The sequence below is a fragment of the Trachurus trachurus genome (assembly GCF_905171665.1).
Source record: "Trachurus trachurus genome assembly, chromosome: 4".
NCBI lineage: Eukaryota > Metazoa > Chordata > Actinopteri > Carangiformes > Carangidae > Trachurus > Trachurus trachurus.
In genome coordinates this window covers 11,837,340-11,854,390 of record NC_139898.1, presented here as the reverse complement: position 1 = coordinate 11,854,390, position 17,051 = coordinate 11,837,340, and the positions used below count along the sequence as shown (strand labels likewise).

Genomic DNA, 17,051 nt, shown 5'->3' with positions numbered 1-17,051 from the left:
CAAATGATTTATTTTTCTGACATTTAAACTTAGAAAACGTAATCATTTAAGATATTAGCTATAACAAAAATAATAATAACAAAGGACAGCTTAATGATTTTTTAAAATAATATTTTCGTCACTGGTCTTACCTTTTTGGCAAAAAAAAAAAAGATAAAGACTTTCCTAAAATTTCCTCAACACCTATGACTAACCAGAACATTTCTGATGACAGGATACAATGGATTTCCAATCACCCCCCTCCATAGATCCTTAGGAAAAAGGAGGACAAATCATACTGATGCCACCAATATCATTTGAAAAGACAGTTTTGTAATGCAGACAATAGTGACATAAATCCAGGAAACCACTACTTTAATCAAACTTTTCAACTTTTTTCTATTCTATTTCTTTGGTTTTGTTTGTCTTCTACATCATGGTTGATGGTTGTTGCAGTGAAAACTATAAACAAAATAAGTTTTTGACTTCAGAATACATCACTCATACAATTATTAGCTGTGGAGTGGAGTAAATACTGTAAGAAGAATACCTAAGTGCAATACTCAGGTATGTACTTTTAAAACATCAGGCTGTTCTCTCACTGAACAGAGGAGGGGGGTGGTACCATGGATGTATTATCCATGGGTGGTACTTACTGAGTCCTGTATGAGAGACAAGAAAAAACAGACAGTGCAGGAGAGTCTTTTAGCCAAGTCTAAATCTAATAATGTCTTGCTTAGTTGAAAACGCTAATATTTACAGTATGAAATGCAATGTAAAAAAAAATATGGGGAGTGTTAAAATGCAATAAAAAAAGAGGTACGTGTAACTCTACTGTCCTGCACTTGGTTTTGGGTTTAATAGGTCACATGACCTGGGAGCTATTGTTTTTTATTTTTAAACCACATTTATTTATTTATTTATTGTTCACACAGCAGACAAATTTCCCTCCGACACCGTAACTAATGAGATTTACGAGGGCCAAGTGAACGCAGCACCAGAACACAGAACACAGAACACAGCCGCTAGTGCCACGTCAACGTGACGTAGCCGGAGGTGTAGTCCGGGTGGGAGGCGCGTCGTAACCAGTACAACTAACCAACCACACCGCAACTGGCTTTAATGGTCTCCAGCCTCAGAGGAGCGCCTACGAGAGGTGAGAGTTTAATGTTTAATTCATTGTTTCTTTAATGTTTTTATTGAGCTCACAGCTAGCCGGCTAGCTGCTGCTAACTGCTCTCTGGTTGCTGGTGCTGTCAGCCTGCTGCTGCTGCTCCGACTGGACACAGCGGCGACTGACACATGTAGCTACCCAGCATGTACCCCAGCCTGACGATACACAGCAGCAGGAGAGCTGTGTCCGGGGCAGGAGAGCTCAGTAGCAGCGGGGCATCTCTTTAACTGCGTTAAATGTGTAGATTTCCTGTTGATCGAGTCCTACCTTGCTGTGTTTTGGTGAGGAGAGCAGCTCCATCTCCAAAACCCTGTGTTCACAAAGCAGCCTGTGACACGAAAATGTGACTTTTATAATTATAACTATACAGGGGGATATTTCATGCTTATGTCTGACAGTTCCCACTTAGAGGAGAATGTGAAAGCAGCCTTCAGCATCCTTTACAGAGCCTCGAGGTGACGGTCTCCCTCCGGCACTGATGTGATGATTTCCTGGTCTAGCAGGCTGCTCATTGTGGGTGTTGGTTCAGAAGAGAGTAGTTTCACCAATCCTATAGTTTCCATAGTGAAGTCATGGTTTGTTGTTATCACAGACTGGTGTATTGTAATGTCAGTGGTTGTGTCATGCTAAGGTCATCATGAGTCAGATTTTCAGCAGAGGAACCCCACCCATTCATACAGATTTTGATTAAGCACCAAACAAATAATATTAACTTCATTCAGGCCAGGTGCCAGGTTTAAATCTCTGACCCGAGAATTCCTTCCATTGTGACTGAACTTACTCAGTTTCCTCCCTCAATAACAATAAAGCCATGAATGACTTTCAAGTAAATGTGTCCTCATTTCATGTAGTTTTCCCAAAACCTGCCTGAGGACATGATATTTGAGACGGTGGCCCCGTTTAATACTTTGTTGTTACCAGTTTCATTTCTTCCTCTTGTTCTTACTTTGTTTTTTTTCCCATTTCTGTTTCAGTGCGGCAGTCGCAGAGTTAATCAAATTCACTGTCAATCATGGACCTCAGCAAACTCACCCAGAGGTTGGCTGAAGCCGGCCAGTCTCACCTCCTGCAGTTCTTGGGTGAACTGAGCCCCGAGGAGCAGGCCGAGCTGACCCAGGACCTGCAGGGGATGGACTTTAAAGAGATAAATGGCTTCTTCAAGAACGCCATGGAGACATCCAGCAGCAGCAAACAGGAGAAGATGGACTTCCGCATGGAGGCAGTGCCCCGGGAGGTGCTGGGGAGTGTGACGAGGGACAGAGAGAGTCTCAAAGACTGGGAATTAGCTGGTGAGCTCCATCAAAAGTTTTTCTGACCCCAAAAATGTTTATTCTTACAGTTACTGAACATTTATTACAGTGTGAGTCGATCAGCACTGTGAGAGTGTTTTGAATTATTAACAGTGGTTAAACAGGATGTGCCGGCGCAGTCTTTCAGGTAAGAAAGAGAAAATATTTCCTGGTATCTGCCTGGGAAGCTTGGAAGGGATTAAAACATCACATGGCATGATGTTGCGGTGGGTGTGTGAGCACTCTGATAATTTTAATTATAGGGTTGACCTCCAGTGGTATTCCCAGCTCCTCTATAAGTCCTTATCTAATAGCTGAAAGTCCTAGCAGCACCAGAAACTCCCCTATTTACTCTCTGTTGCTGAAACTCACTAACTATTCCCAGTTTCACTCTCCTGCGTGGATTTGAAATATGAATGTGGCATATTGTGTTATTCATTATGCTCTTGCGCAATCCCCCTTGCAGTGGGGGTCTAGCCATTTAGTGAGTGTGTTGGGTTTTATTTCCAGGGGGAGGATGACAGTGGAGGTGGGCCGTCGACAACATCTGGTTTTGATCTGAGTCTGACGTAAATAGCGTTGCTGCTTGACCCTCATCATGAGGTCATCCTGCTTTGTTGGGACCAAATTTGTGTGCAGGGTGTGGTGTGTGAGTGTGTGTGTTTGTAGATTTGGTAGAATAGTCACAAAGTCTAGCAGGCCTGCCCAGTACAAGGGTATAAACCTTGTCTCTTACCACGCACAAAGTAAAATGAGTGCAGATATTAAGTCACGTATCTGCAGTTTATGTATGATAAACCGTTATTATCATTGACCCATTGGACCAGAGATATGGAGTTTACTTAAGGGCTAATTTAATATCTCATATATATCTCATATATCCAGAGTCCACGAGGACTAGACTGGTGATAAACTGTTGAGCAGTTCCTCATTGATTCTTATGAATAATTATTATCAACATTGTTTTGGTTGAATTTGTTGTTATTTAACATGTTATGACAAAAGGCAATAAAAATGCATGATAGCGATCACTGGAGATTAGATACTGTGGTTGTAAACTTGGATCATATTCCATCGTATCTGTTACACAGATATAGATATGTGTCACTTTCACACACTTTTTTTCCTAAACATTTATGACCGTTCAAACTGTTCTGCTCTGTGGCCCTCCAGGTCTTCAATGCATCTCTCAGAGTAAAGTGGCCGTCCTGCTGCTGGCTGGAGGCCAAGGCACCAGACTGGGGGTCTCGTACCCCAAAGGCATGTACGACGTGGGGCTGCCATCCCATAAAACCCTCTTTCAGATCCAGGCTGAACGCATTCTGAAGCTGCAACAGCTGGCGGAGCAGAGGCACAAAACCAAGTGCTGTATTCCTTGGTAAGACATCATTTCACGTTTTGAGATGATGACTGAGGTGTTTTAGTTTAAGATTCAGCTGAGCCCCGCTGCATTGTTGGAGAAAAACAAATAGATATATGCTACTAAATACTGTCTACACGAGAGCCAAAATACATTTGACTATCTGGGCCAAATCACTGTCAGCATCAAAGGGAGCTTCATTAAGGAAGTTGTGTTACTGGAACAGGATTAATGCCCTGTGGAGCGGGGGAATTTTGTAAGATAGAGATACCAGGAAGTCAGCGAAGTGAGTCTTTATAACAATGTTGTTGTGGTTCAACAGTAAATGAAGGTTATGTCAGAATTAGGAGAGGGACACTCCTTCAGTAAGTCTCCGTTTCCGGGCAGATTGTTTGTTTGTTTTTTATTGTCTTTCATGTACGTCAGCGTTTTATGTCTCTGGGTTTGGGTGGTGCCAGCTGGGCTCTAAGTTTGTGATTTTGTGATGTTGTCTGTAACAACATCTATTGCACGTCTGCCCGTCCTGGGTGAGGGATCCCTCCTCTGTTGCTCACCCTGAGGTTTCTCCAATTTTTCCCTCAGTCGATGTGAGGGTCTAAGGGCAGAGGATGTTGTTGTGATGCCATGTAAAGCCCTTTGAGACAAACTGTTTGTAAAAACGGGCTTTACAAATAAAATTGCCCTTGCCCTTGCCCTAAAGAAGATTTTTATTTATTTGAAAGGGTTTTCCGAAGCATACATCCAACTTTTCCTTCAACTGCCTGTTTTATCGTTGTATAAATGATATAGAAACAAATAGAGAATAGTGTAGAATAGAAAAGGACTTTATTAATCCCCCAGGGGGGAAATTCAAACAGCGGTGTCACAGCGGTAGGAAAATATGCAAAACAAGACACACCAAAAGTTGTGGTATCAGTGTGCCTGTGTGCAATAATAACAATATATAGTATATGTAATAAATAAAAGATAGAAAAAAAATAATGCAAGAATCACAGGGTTATGTGACCTCCTTTTCTGTTGCCTTCAGGTACATCATGACCAGCGGGAGGACGATGGAGTCCACAAAGGAGTTCTTCTCACAACGTAGCAACTTTGGCTTAGACCAGAACAACATCATCTTCTTCCAGCAGGGCATGCTTCCAGCCATGGACTACAAGGGCAAGATCATCCTGGAGAGCAAAGGAAAGCTCTCCATGGCCCCCGGTAAGCTCCCTACTTGGGATGTGTGATCAGAACTTCTCATTTGCTAAGCGGAGTTTCAAATGTTTCCAACAAGTCTGCCTGTGCTTGCATTTTCAGATGGAAATGGGGGTCTTTACAGAGCTCTGGGGAACCAGGGCATCATAGAAGACATGGCACAGAGGGGGGTTGAGTTCATCCATGTGTATTGTGTGGATAACATCCTGGTCAAAGTGGCAGACCCCTCCTTCATTGGTTTCTGTGTGCAGAAGGGAGCGGACTGTGGAGCTAAGGTTGGTCACACTTCATGCCTTTTTGTCTGTAGCCGTCTTTATTCACCTCATGTCCGGTCTCTGTTGCACTGTAGGGATTTCTAAAGAGTCTAGAGATGAACCACAGTGTTAGTTAGTTAGGCATGAAACTGAATCATCAGAGATTGATTCATTCATCAACACTTTTCCGATTACACTGGTCTTAGTTGTGTTGTACATGGCAGTAAAAGTCTTCGTCACATCAGATGGCTCGTCTTAAGAAAACCAAGATTAACAAAGGTTGACTTGACACAGTAGCAAACTTACCGTATTCCTGCCATAAAGTTGCTTGATACAATGAACTCGCTTGTATCGCTGATAAACTCAGACTTATCTTTTATCAGACAAGGAAGTTATGGTAATATTGCAGGCATGCACGCAACCATCTCTCAATCAAGGCAGAGAAACATGCATATTAGTCCCTGACACGTGTGTTGTAAGTGGTTAATAGCTTTACAAGTGGCAGTCAAATCTGAATGGAGGTTGAATGCGGTCCAGCCGGTCTATATTTTAAATTCCAGGAACGCGCCAAAGTGACGGGTGTAGATTCCCGTCTTTCAAATTTGTGATGTCCTGTAAAGGGTGTGGTCAGATCGCTGTCCAAACAGTTTAACCGTCGAGTGTCGACACTTCCGCAGCTCACCACTCGGTGGCGACACAGGCCACGTTGTCTCCTGTGGTCTTTTGCGAGCAATAAATTCATTACAGCTTTCTAGGAAATTTTGAGGGTTGAGCCCAGAGTCTTCCTCCACTTTTCATCACAGTCTCAGATAACACGAGTGTTTTTGAGGAGATGACACTTTTTTCCTAAACAGTTGCTTTGGACAGAGTGTACTCTCATTTTGGGGGAAGGAAAAGGGCTTTTTTCAGGGCACAGTGGTCGAACTGGAAACCTCTCCACTGGCAAACAAACGGTCCTCATGATTGATTATAACTGCTCTTAGTTTCCTTAGTTTAGCTAGGCACATCAGTGCGGCCAACATACTGGACAAGGAGTTAATAGCTAAAAAGCAACTCACAGAACACGTCCATCAGTTTGAGATACGTTAGAAGAGGAAATCCACTGTTGAGACACACTTTGTCCTTTGTTGTGATTTAGATCTTTTACTTGGGTTAAAAAAAAAAAATTAAACACTTAGTAGCAGAAATTGGCATCTGTAGTTCCATGAGCATATTGAAGGGAAAAAAGCAGAAATTAAGGATGGATAAAGAAACATTTTGTGTTCTATTATATAATTAATAAAGTACAACGCAACATAATGTAGAAGGATTCCATGTGATCCTGCAACAAGATCATGAAAATTTGTAATGGCACTTTAAAAATGTGTGTTGGCCCCTGACGTCACTAGGTAAACTGCTGTAAAGGCTGTTTGAGTTGTTGTTGCCAGGGGTTTCCACTGGTAGGGAATCCAATTAACAAGACTCAGTAAACCATAAAGAGCAGACGTGCAGCCATTAGGAAACATGCCTTTGTTGACTCATAACCAAATGAGTGATTGCGCATAGGCATAGAAAATATGTTGTTTAAGATCTCGTGATGCGACATCTGTGAGTAACTGCTGCTGTCAGATTCTCCTGCATAGGTTTTGAAATACATTTTTATGCCATGGCAACTCCATCAAAGTACCAAATCAAGTTTCCAGGTTTTACTCAGTGCAGCCTGTCACAGCTTTGCTCTCTTCTTAACCAATCCCACGTCGGTCGGGTCATGTCTCTGTATAATACGCAGAGAGAAATGAGCCTGAACTTCCTCTAACTCAGACGGGCTGTGTCTGAGCACAGCATTTCATCGCAGCACCACACTGAAATACATTTTTTATCATACTGGGTATTCTCAATTTTTTTCCAACTAAAACAGAATATACTGAAATATGCAACCGAGGATCATCCAGACCCTGCTCCTGCTCGACATTACGAGTTGTGCGGTGGAGCAGAGATGGAAGGATCAGATCAGAGCACAGTCCCACCCTCCCATCATAAATTACTAAGCTCCACTACAGTTCATGTGGCTTCACCACCAGCTCCTACCCCTCACCCCACCCCGCTCACCAAACCCTTCATCAGGACGCCACTCTGTCATTAGGAACCAACAGATGGGGAGAGGGTTTTTTTTTTCTTCATTTACTGCAGGCTTCAACTTACTGGCAATAGAAAGTGGAAGGTTTTTAAGAGCAAAGTCCTATTTCAATAAATCAGTTATTCACGTGAATAATTCAGCCGTCCTTGTAGCTGCAGTTACAAAAAATCTTCTTCTGACCACAATCTTCCAGGTGGTGGAGAAAACCAATCCAACAGAAGCAGTGGGTGTGGTCTGCAAGGTGGACGGCCGTTACCAGGTGGTGGAGTACAGCGAGATCACCCTGGCAACCGCGGAGAAACGCAGCGCCGACGGTCGGCTGATGTTCAACGCAGGAAACGTGGCCAATCACTTCTTCAGCTTCTCCTTCCTCAGAGACATTGTGCAGTAAGACAAACGCAGGACTAACCCAACATCATTATATAATAAATGTACAGCCATTTTTAATTTTTAATTTAATTTTAATCCATTAGGAAATACGAGCCAAAGCTGCAGCACCACGTGGCCCAGAAGAAGATCCCATACGTGGATGCCCAGGGTCAGCTGATCAAACCAGACAAACCGAATGGGATTAAAATGGAAAAGTTTGTCTTTGACATCTTCCAGTTCGCCAAGTGAGTTACAGTGCATTTTTTTCCACAGAGAGCACAGAGTGCGTGTGTGTGTGACGGTGTCAGTCGATGGCATCGCACCACAAACTAAAAGCCCGTAAAATTATAAGAATTCCACCAATGAGTGAATTGCTCATGCTCTCCTGGCCTCTGAGCTCGGGGTTTGACTGGTCCTCGATCTGTCCCTCCACCGCCTGAACCAACCCCCGTTTTTTTTTTTTTTTCCAGTCCCCATCCCTATCCGTCAGCCTCAGTCATGGCATCGCTCCGAGGTCTGGTCCAGCAGACCGGGGCCTGCCAAGCTCTCTGCAGGAGGACGGAGGTTTATGAGCTGTTCACTCATTCCACCTCCTCCAGTGTTACATGACATCATCTTTGAGTCACGCCGCCGCTAATAGAACTTTACATCTAATGAAAGGATTCCTGTAATGATTGACTGATGGAAAAACACTGCAGACATGTCCAGCTTCCTTCGAGGTTTATTTGCCATATTTCAAAGTCGCGAAGATGAGAAATAGTTTTTGGTGTTGCTTTGGAGATGGATTACAGTCGTGCCTGGACTGGCAGCTCCTAGCAGAATCCAGATGGGCTGACTCACTTTAGCAGCCTGATTTTAAAGAAGGTCCTACTGTTTTCTGTTCTCTCTCTCTCTCTCTCTCTCTCTCTCTCTCTCTCTCAGCACTGTTTGGTCTGCACTCCCTCGCTCTGTTTTGTGGCCACATGTGCCATATATTACGTGTGTCGTAGTCGCAAGGTTTTGAATATTTTGTTGCTGTTCGACAGCAAAGTGTTGATAATGCACATTTCCACAGCTTCAACTATGTAATGTTTCATTTGTGACTCTTTATTGCGTAACAGAGCACGTGGCGTGATGAGTGTGTATCCATCTCCGGGCACATTCAGCTTTACAGGATCATGTGATGCACACTGGCTCAGAAACGTCATTACAACAGAGTTCTATAGACGTCATTAATACATCAGTTATTATTAGTTGTATAGTAAGGCTAATATAGCTAGTAGCATGAAGTCAGCCGAGTACAGCCTCTGTAAAAATGAAAGGTCTTTGAACACAGTATCCAGCTTTCTCATCCATTCGTCCATGGATCCATGGTTTGCAACTTCGGATGAAACGTGAAACATTAAGGCTGAATGAATTGTTTATTTTTAGATTGTCACGTCATGAATACCTGAGGGTTTACCTCAGCACTCATTGTCTGTTTATTGATTTAACAGTGCCAGGAATGTTTTCTTCACTTAATCTTACCTGAAACCTGTCATTCTTACTTCAACTTCAACTTTTATTTGTGGCCAAAAGGGCAATTAGTTTTGCAACAAGACAAGAAGAGACAGACACATGCATAACACATACTCCAATCAGTAACAAGGATGATAAATAACAGTGAATGCAATGAAGACAATGAATGCAATTAAATAAGAGGATAACACTACAGGCTTCAGGGCTAACCATCTCTTCCCCCTGGACAGAATTTAGTGTAAAAATGACCTCGTACCTCAAATCTGTCCCACTTGAGCAAGTGGGGACTAAAGAGCCTGTCAGTGGTGATACTGGGTCAGGTAATGGGTCCACTAACCTGTGTAGAAGCATGGATCAACACTTAATCTTTTGGTGTATATAAACAATTTGACTCCCAAAGTTGTAAGTTCCTTGAAAGTGACAAGACACTTTGTTTACAATCAATGATATAAAACAGAGAAAAGCAGCAAAACTTAAGACTTGACAAGCTTCCTCCAGAGATATTATAATGTAGCTTGTCCTCTCTGCTCTCTGCACTCTTTTGCTGATGCGATGTATGCCCCCGTGCTTCCAACAGGACGTTCGTCGTGTACGAAGTGCTGAGGGAGGACGAGTTCTCCCCGCTGAAGAATGCAGACAGTCAGGACGGAAAGGACACACCCACCACAGCCAGACACGCCCTCATGTCCCTGCACCACCGCTGGGTGCTCAACGCTGGCGGCCACTTCATCGACGAGAACGGCAGACGCGTGCCTGCCATACCCAGGTGACCACAAGCCGGCCATGAAAATATACACCAGTATGCATGTCATGTGTCACGTCACTTCACAAGACAAACATTCTCCATGTTTTAGCATGAGAACACAAATGGGTTCCTACCTTTCAAACACTCTCTATACTTTGTGTACAAACTTACATGCATTGGCTTTTTGTTGTTGTTGTTGTTGTTGTTTGTATTGGAGACATCATTTTCTTTTAGCATCACACACTCACTTCCCTTTCTCTCGTGCTTGGTCTTGCTCCTGTGTGTCCCGTGCAATGTTTCCAGAGACGGAGCAGCAGGCAGTGTCACAGATGATGGCAACAGAAAGTAATTATTCCCCTGCAGTACTGAGTGCATGGTGATGGGGTTTTTTGGCTCTCTTTTTCCCCTCTCTCTCGTACGTGTTAACACTAATTCTGATCCTTGACGTCCACTTCCCTTCATTACCTCTGAATATAGGGTCTGTTGTGATGAAGGGAACGACAGCAAGGATCAGTTTAGACGACTGAAAGCGCAGTGCTCTTAGTGTCCTGGTCAGATGATGAACAGTCATAATGACCTGCTGACAGATCATTTTCCCCTCAGCGGGTTGCTACTAATACAGATATGTTATTGCATGCTGGGTAAAGGGCTTTAGTCGTACTTTACAAGGAACAGCAACAGCTCTCCCTCTCTCTCTCTCTCTCGGATGATGGACCTGTGGATTTGTGCGCGACGAGGGCAACTGATCATTGCTTGCCAGTTTGCCTTTTGAGTTTGAGTCCATCTGCTTGTTTTTAAAGCTGAAACAAATGTGCATGTGCTTCAGCAACATTCATGGTGCCCATGAATGTTATCCAGGCTCTTGAAAGGTGTGTGCTTCTCCCCTAATCATTCAGCTTCTCCTTTATTCTCACGATACAGCTGCTGTGGGCAGCTGCTCAGCAGAACACCTGAAACATCTGATGTGTGACTAGTGATTGTCGTCTGTGATGATTTTCTAGAAAGAAACAACCTGAGTGACAGCAATGTGGCACCGCTGGGTGGAGATGAGTGCACGTTGCCTGTCGTTCATCTGTTTTCTTCTAGAGGAAGTCTCTTACGGGTCAGAGGACTAATCACTGGTCGTGTTTTGGGAATGATGAAGCTCTGATTCTCTGCCTTTGAACTCTAATCACAAGCCGCAGTGAAAGAACAGCTGTGTCAAGGACTCACAGCTGCTTCTCTCAGCTACAGTCCCTCTACTTTTTTCAGGAGACAATCATTCATTCTGTTTCTTTTTATCTTCCGATCCTCCCCGATTTTGTCCTTTTCCAACGCAGCTTGAAGGATGGAACAGACCTGCCAATCAAATGTGAGATCTCCCCACTGGTGTCCTACGGGGGAGAGGTAAGGAACCAATGCCTGATGTTTAAGATAGAAACTCCAGATGTTGTTCTGCCCCTGCTTTAAACCTGAAATTATCTGTACACCCACTAACAAGTACCTCTCTTATTCTTTAAGGGCCTTGAAGAGTTGGTGAAGGGAAAAGAGTTTCATCCAACCCTGACGATCGACGAGGGCGGAGTCCACGAGCTGGTGAAGAACGGAGTTTAGACGATGAAGAGGAGAGAGAAAGAGAGAGAGAGAGGGACAACCCAAAGATCTACCTCCCTTTGTCTCTCATCATTTGTAGGGAGAAACTGTGACATCATCGCTGTGCAATAACAAATGTCGTGTGCATGTGTTCAAGAGAGAGAGGCTGTCACGTCTGAAATGAATGAACGATAAAGTTCATTTATTTTTCAGCTCCAAATGTTCTTTACTTGTATGTAAAGTATGTATGTGTGTCATTCATAGTCAATATTTGTTTTGGAGAGCACTTGAACACAGCACGAGATGAAGGACGAAATCCCTACTGACTGGATGAAGCAGTCTTAAAGGTGCATCTATTTATTTTCCTCATGAGACTTATTTTTATATGTACTGATAGATGCTTTATAGGTGGGAATGACCATCTGCTCATTTTACCTGGTGATTTTTATACACTTTTGGACTGAGCTGAAAGGATGAGTGCGCGGTTTCTTATTAGCATGTAATCTAGGTACATGGTATGGGCTGTGGGGGGTATTTATAATATTTGCTTCTTTTCTGCTTGTAATCACAGATGGTTAGATGTTAGCTTTAAAATAAGCTATGATTTCTATCATCTTTATTAAAGAAATCTCCTGCTTGAAAACAAAACAAAACAATTTTGTCATGTGTGTTTGAGTGTGTTCTATGACAAACCAGCCTGCAATATGTGAATGTGCGAGTTTCACTTGCCTGTGTCTGCAGGGTGTGTTTTTTGCATTATAGCTCCCGGTGTCTTGAATCAGAGTTTCCAGCACATGGTTTATGTTTAAGATGGGCCAGAGCATGCAACGCTGTTGCAGCTATTCAGGAAATATGCTTTGTGGCTCCTTTGTGACTCGTTTTCTTTCTAACTCTCCAGCTCCATAACGGCATTATGATGTGAAAGACTGCAGTATGTTTACTTTTTAGCAGGAAAACACTTGCGTTAATGGCGTCCTAGTTTGTATAACCATCTTTGTACAGATGCTTTAAAAGCATCTGTGAAATCTGAATATGAACTTCTGCAGACAAGACCCTGCAGTCATGCTAGCAACTTTTAAGTATAGCAAATCTGAATGCTCACAGTGATAATGTTAACATGTTGATGTTTAGCAGGTAAAACAACATCAACAAATTTAAAATTTTTAATTTGAACCTGGTGATGGCCCTACATGTAAAGTCAGAGAATCTGTGAAGTTATTCCGATTCATCCAGAGGGAACCATGACTGCTACCAGAGATTCAATGGAAATTCCAAAGGTGTCGAGACATTTAACACATTCAAAACCACGAAAGACAACCTCGTGGTGGTTCTAGTGGAAAAGTCGAGGTCAGCACCAAACTCACGAGGATTCTTCCTCTGGGTACTATGAATGTCAGTGGAAAATGTAATGTAATCGGATAGTTTAGATATTTCAGTTGAACTGAGTTGCTGATTGACAGCGCTGGTCCGGCTGAAAATGTACAAAAGTAGATGGAAAAAATTAAATAGAAATCCTTCCTAAATTCTAGCACATCTTTGCAGCCATCGTGGTTCACTACAGAAAAACCCTAAAGTCAGTTGAATAAGAATTTAACATTTTCAACTTATCTAATTTCTTAAGTCTGGTAAAAAGGTTCAGGTTCCACATCAGCAGCAAAACACACATTTTATGAGGTGAGTAGAAGTCAACCTCTCTCTGACACTTGACTCACACTTTTTGTGGATCTGGTTTGACTATTAAGGCAGTGACGCAGGTTCTGCGCCACTGGGTTGAATACAGAAGCAGTTTTTTCTGTGTTGTTGTAGCAAAAATTCATGGTTTTTCTTTACATGATCAAACACAACAGGTGTATTGTATGATTTTATATAAAAAAAACACATATTTATAACCTTTCAAAGCTAAAATGCAAATGACGTGAAGCCGTCTGAGACAGTAGGGACAAAAAACCTCCTATAAATCTGTTATTAAACGACAGAGAAACGACTAGCAGCACAAACATTACCTTGAATTATAGTTGTTTCAGCCTCGAGCTGTCAAAAGAAAGACTCTTTTCAGGAGGAAGAAAGCTTTCTGATTGAGCGTTGGATTCGGCCTTAATTGAAACCGTATGTGTGGCATGTGGAATTCTGGGACTTTGGCGCCCTCCCAAGAATCCACAGAATGTGAAGTTTTTTCTTCTGCCTCTCTCTCTCTCTCTCTCTCTCTCTCTCTCTCTCTCTCTCTCTCTCTCTCTCTCTCTCTCTCTCTCTCTCTCTCTCTCTCTCTCTCCCCTTCCCTCTCTCTCCTCTCCCTCTCTTTTTTTCCTATGTGCAGGGGTGTCTTGCTTTAGCCCAGTGAGTCCCAGTGAAGGCGACTGACGGACAGAGTGAGTGAGAGAGAGAGAGAGAAGGGCTCAGGTTGTAACGTTCAGCCGTCTGTCTCTCACTGGAATAATCTAAAACCATCCTTGAACAAATGGTCTGAAAGGAAAAGAATCATCTTAGAAGTAAGTAAGTCGTCCTTTTACATTTTCCACCTTCAGCATTTTGGTCTTGCTCCTGTGTGTCCTTTTTTTGTCTTGGTTTGGACTGTAACGGTGACCTGCGATCAGCTTTTGTGAGACCTTTGTCGGTTTTTTCTTTGTACAGTTCAACTGGTGAAGTCCTACGTGTTTGAACTCTCTGTACCTTTTGTGTGAAGTGGTTGCTGTTTGCATGGCAGACTAGAGGAGTGGACAGCAGAGCAGAGCAGAGCGATGCAGAGCCACACTCAGACTGCTCTGTGCTCTGCTGCTGCAGATCCAGCTGTTCCTAACAGAGGCTATTACACATTGTTTTACTTTGCTGTGGGTGGCTTCAAGTATGATTAAAGCCCCATTTCTCTGTTAAAAGACCTTTTCACCTCAAATAATGATCATGGATGAAGAACAGAATAGAAATCATGGATAACCTTCAACAACACGTGAGAGGAAACAGACCTCTTCAGCTTTTTTTTTTTTTTTTTTTTTTAACTTGGAACATGCATGAAATTCAGCATCTTCAGACTTTTTGGAGCTGTAATAATTTTCTGTGTGGGCAGCGTTTACTGCCCCATAGAAATGACTCGGAATGGCACCAACTATCTTTTTTACAAGCAATTAAAAAAAAAGTGTAACTAATATAAAAATGATGTGACTCTCATTTCACTGCCTTGCATGGCGCTCACACACATCTTTGTTTGCTTTATTGTGGTGGGGAGGTCAGAGGAATGTTTTGGAAAAGTTGAACAACTGAGTCTTTATGGTTGCTTAGATTCTCTCCGAGTTGACTGTGGTCAGCTGATGAAATGTTGAATATCCAAGTTGCAGCTTTGGAAAAAAAAGAAAAAGATTTCTGTCCCTCGAGTTCACATCCTGCTTTTGTGTCATGGACGTGGTGTGTTATGTTCTTTGCTGTTGTGTAGGTGTTACGTAGATGGTATGTAGGTGTCCTGCTGTGGTATGTGGGTGACACATGTCCACACAGAGGCCTCTTTTCTACCTCACTCAGGTCATGTGATGTGTTAACCCTCCACAGAGCGGTCTACCTCTGAAGAGGTACGGATACGTATGAACTCACAGCTCAGGAATTTGAAGCAGCAGCCTGGTCAAAGGAATTATTGTTATGGAGAGGTCAAGGAGACGTTAAGGTCGTCCCTGGTAGCCGTGTGCTGTGATGTGACCTCAGGGCCTTTATAAGATGACAACGGAAAAGATGAATCAGATGATCTGCTAATCAGATGATGATAATTAATCAGTGACACACGTCAGTGTAACTGGGTGTGATTTTGTCTCGTAGTTGTTTCCTGTTTCTCTAATGTCAAGATTTACTGCTTGCTTCTGTTTTACGCTACTGAATGGACAACTTCTAATTTGTAATTTAAGTTGTTACATCTTTCTTCTTTATTATCATCATTTCTATATCTATAGATCTATAGATTTATTAAAGATGCATTTGATTAAATGTTGCTGGCCTGCAGACAGACTGTGCTGCTGATGCTTTTAGGTGTATAGGTGCAAATGAGCATTTTAAAAGCTTTTTGGCGATTCTACCTGAAAATACAGAAACACTGTTCAAGCTCTTTTGACATCCACAACAATTATGTTATTACAGAGACTGCACATTTGACTACATTACCATTTTTGCAGGCATACCAACTGGTCCGTCTGTGTCATAATTTTATATCACATCATACCTCTTATCCTTTTTTATCATCCTTTTTAATCATATTTCTACTTTTTCCAGCAGTAAAGCTGCAGCTCTGTGACATACTGTATTTAGATTTCAATGAGGAGTGAAACATGTTTTTCCTACTTAGAAAAACTCTCTTCTCTCCTTGCTCCACTCGCTCAGCCACTTTTTTATGCGCTGTGCGAAATTCTGGAGAACAAGGAAACTAATGGAAGTTCAAGTCGATAAAGCAACTTGCAGAAAACACAAAGAGACGTTACGAAACCTGACCACAACACACCAGTCCTGGAACACAGTGATCACCACAGATTGCCAATTTGTGACGGTGTGGGAGTTTCAGGTCCAGGAAACGACCACTATCAGGGTAAATAAGTTCTTTGTCAAAGCAGAATGGAGAAGCCATCGGTCCTGACTGGGAAAATATATGAAATGCCTGTGGTGGATGTCAGAGGGGGGAGTGGTTAATGTACTCATATTCAGTACTTTTTATTTGCTCAGACAGTTGGAAAATAGAGGGGGAGGGCGCTTTCACAGAGCATTTGATCCCAAGCCTTCACTCCATTATGTTAGTGTAATTTAACTTAACTCACACAAAGACGAACAGGCACACACAAACAGGAGCAGACAGATAGAAAGTAAGCGTGCGAGAGAGAACAGATGGAGCCACATTAGGAGTGTGTTATCACTACGTCTCCCTAACATGTCATTTCAATTAGCAGCCCTTCCCTCCTGAGCTCAGAGGCTGACTGACATCCGCACGTACAGGCCTTAATCACGCTCCACGGCAAAGGCTGTAATTTAAACCCCACATTCAAAAAGATTGCGCAGGAGGCACTCGGTGGCTGTAACACGACGCTGACGTTGTTTGATTGGAAGTGTTTTCGAATCAATGCCTCTGGCAGGAGAAAACCAGCTGTGTGCGTCTCTCTAGCTAACTGTAATTTGGTATAAATAGCAGCATTTCAGGGAACGCCGTCCCTAAAATACTGCGCTGTTGACTTTGCGTCCCCGCACATGCTTGAACTTCGACCCTGCCCAAACCAGCACCTCACTTATCACCTACTTTTTGAGGGGATCAGGTTACATGTTGCCCAAAGACACTGAGCATCTGTCCTGCATCTTTCTCAGATTGAGGTTTACATCTAAAAACCAGAGGTGATTTATCTCCAGTGAAGGAAATATGACAACATTTGATTGCTCCTGTTGTTTTGTGTCGTGGAGAAAAAGATAAATCTGGTAACACTCTGTCTAAATCCTCTTCTGTGTTTGCAATTTGTGGCCTTAGCGTCATTCCTCGGTCATTCTTTGCTC

At 42.7% G+C, this 17,051-nt stretch overlaps 2 protein-coding genes across 4 annotated transcripts in view; both read left to right on the top strand.

The window, feature by feature from the left end:
* Window positions 1-1,029: 1,029 nt before the first annotated feature.
* On the top strand, window positions 1,030-12,138 carry uap1 (UDP-N-acetylglucosamine pyrophosphorylase 1). 2 transcript variants are annotated; one of them, XM_083969554.1, is made up of 11 exons: window positions 1,030-1,135; window positions 2,128-2,442; window positions 3,616-3,820; window positions 4,830-5,005; window positions 5,102-5,274; window positions 7,563-7,756; window positions 7,843-7,983; window positions 9,813-10,001; window positions 10,284-10,325; window positions 11,300-11,366; window positions 11,481-12,138. In XM_083969554.1, the coding sequence occupies exons 2-11, from the start codon at window positions 2,166-2,168 to the stop codon at window positions 11,571-11,573; spliced, it is 1,557 nt and encodes a 518-aa protein (XP_083825680.1). In that variant the 5' UTR covers window positions 1,030-1,135; window positions 2,128-2,165; the 3' UTR covers window positions 11,574-12,138. The 2 variants fall into 2 exon arrangements, with proteins under 2 accessions (XP_083825680.1, XP_083825681.1); XM_083969555.1 differs by lacking the exon at window positions 10,284-10,325.
* Window positions 12,139-13,890: 1,752 nt separating this feature from the next.
* Window positions 13,891-17,051, top strand: part of ddr2a (discoidin domain receptor tyrosine kinase 2a) — a 31,442-nt gene continuing 28,281 nt past the window's right edge. For both annotated transcript variants that reach the window (XM_083969926.1, XM_083969925.1), the window contains exon 1: window positions 13,891-14,038. The gene's annotated coding sequence lies outside the window, so the exon portion shown is untranslated. The remainder of the gene's footprint in view (window positions 14,039-17,051) is intronic.

Coding starts and splice junctions, on each gene's coding strand:
- uap1 (XM_083969554.1), top strand. CDS start 2,166: ATGGACCTCAGCAAACTCACCCAGAGGTTGGCTGAAGCCGGCCAGTCT. Junction 3,821..4,829: donor ACCAAGTGCTGTATTCCTTG/GTAAGACATCAT, acceptor TGTTGCCTTCAG/GTACATCATGACCAGCGGGA. Junction 5,275..7,562: donor GAGCGGACTGTGGAGCTAAG/GTTGGTCACACT, acceptor ACAATCTTCCAG/GTGGTGGAGAAAACCAATCC.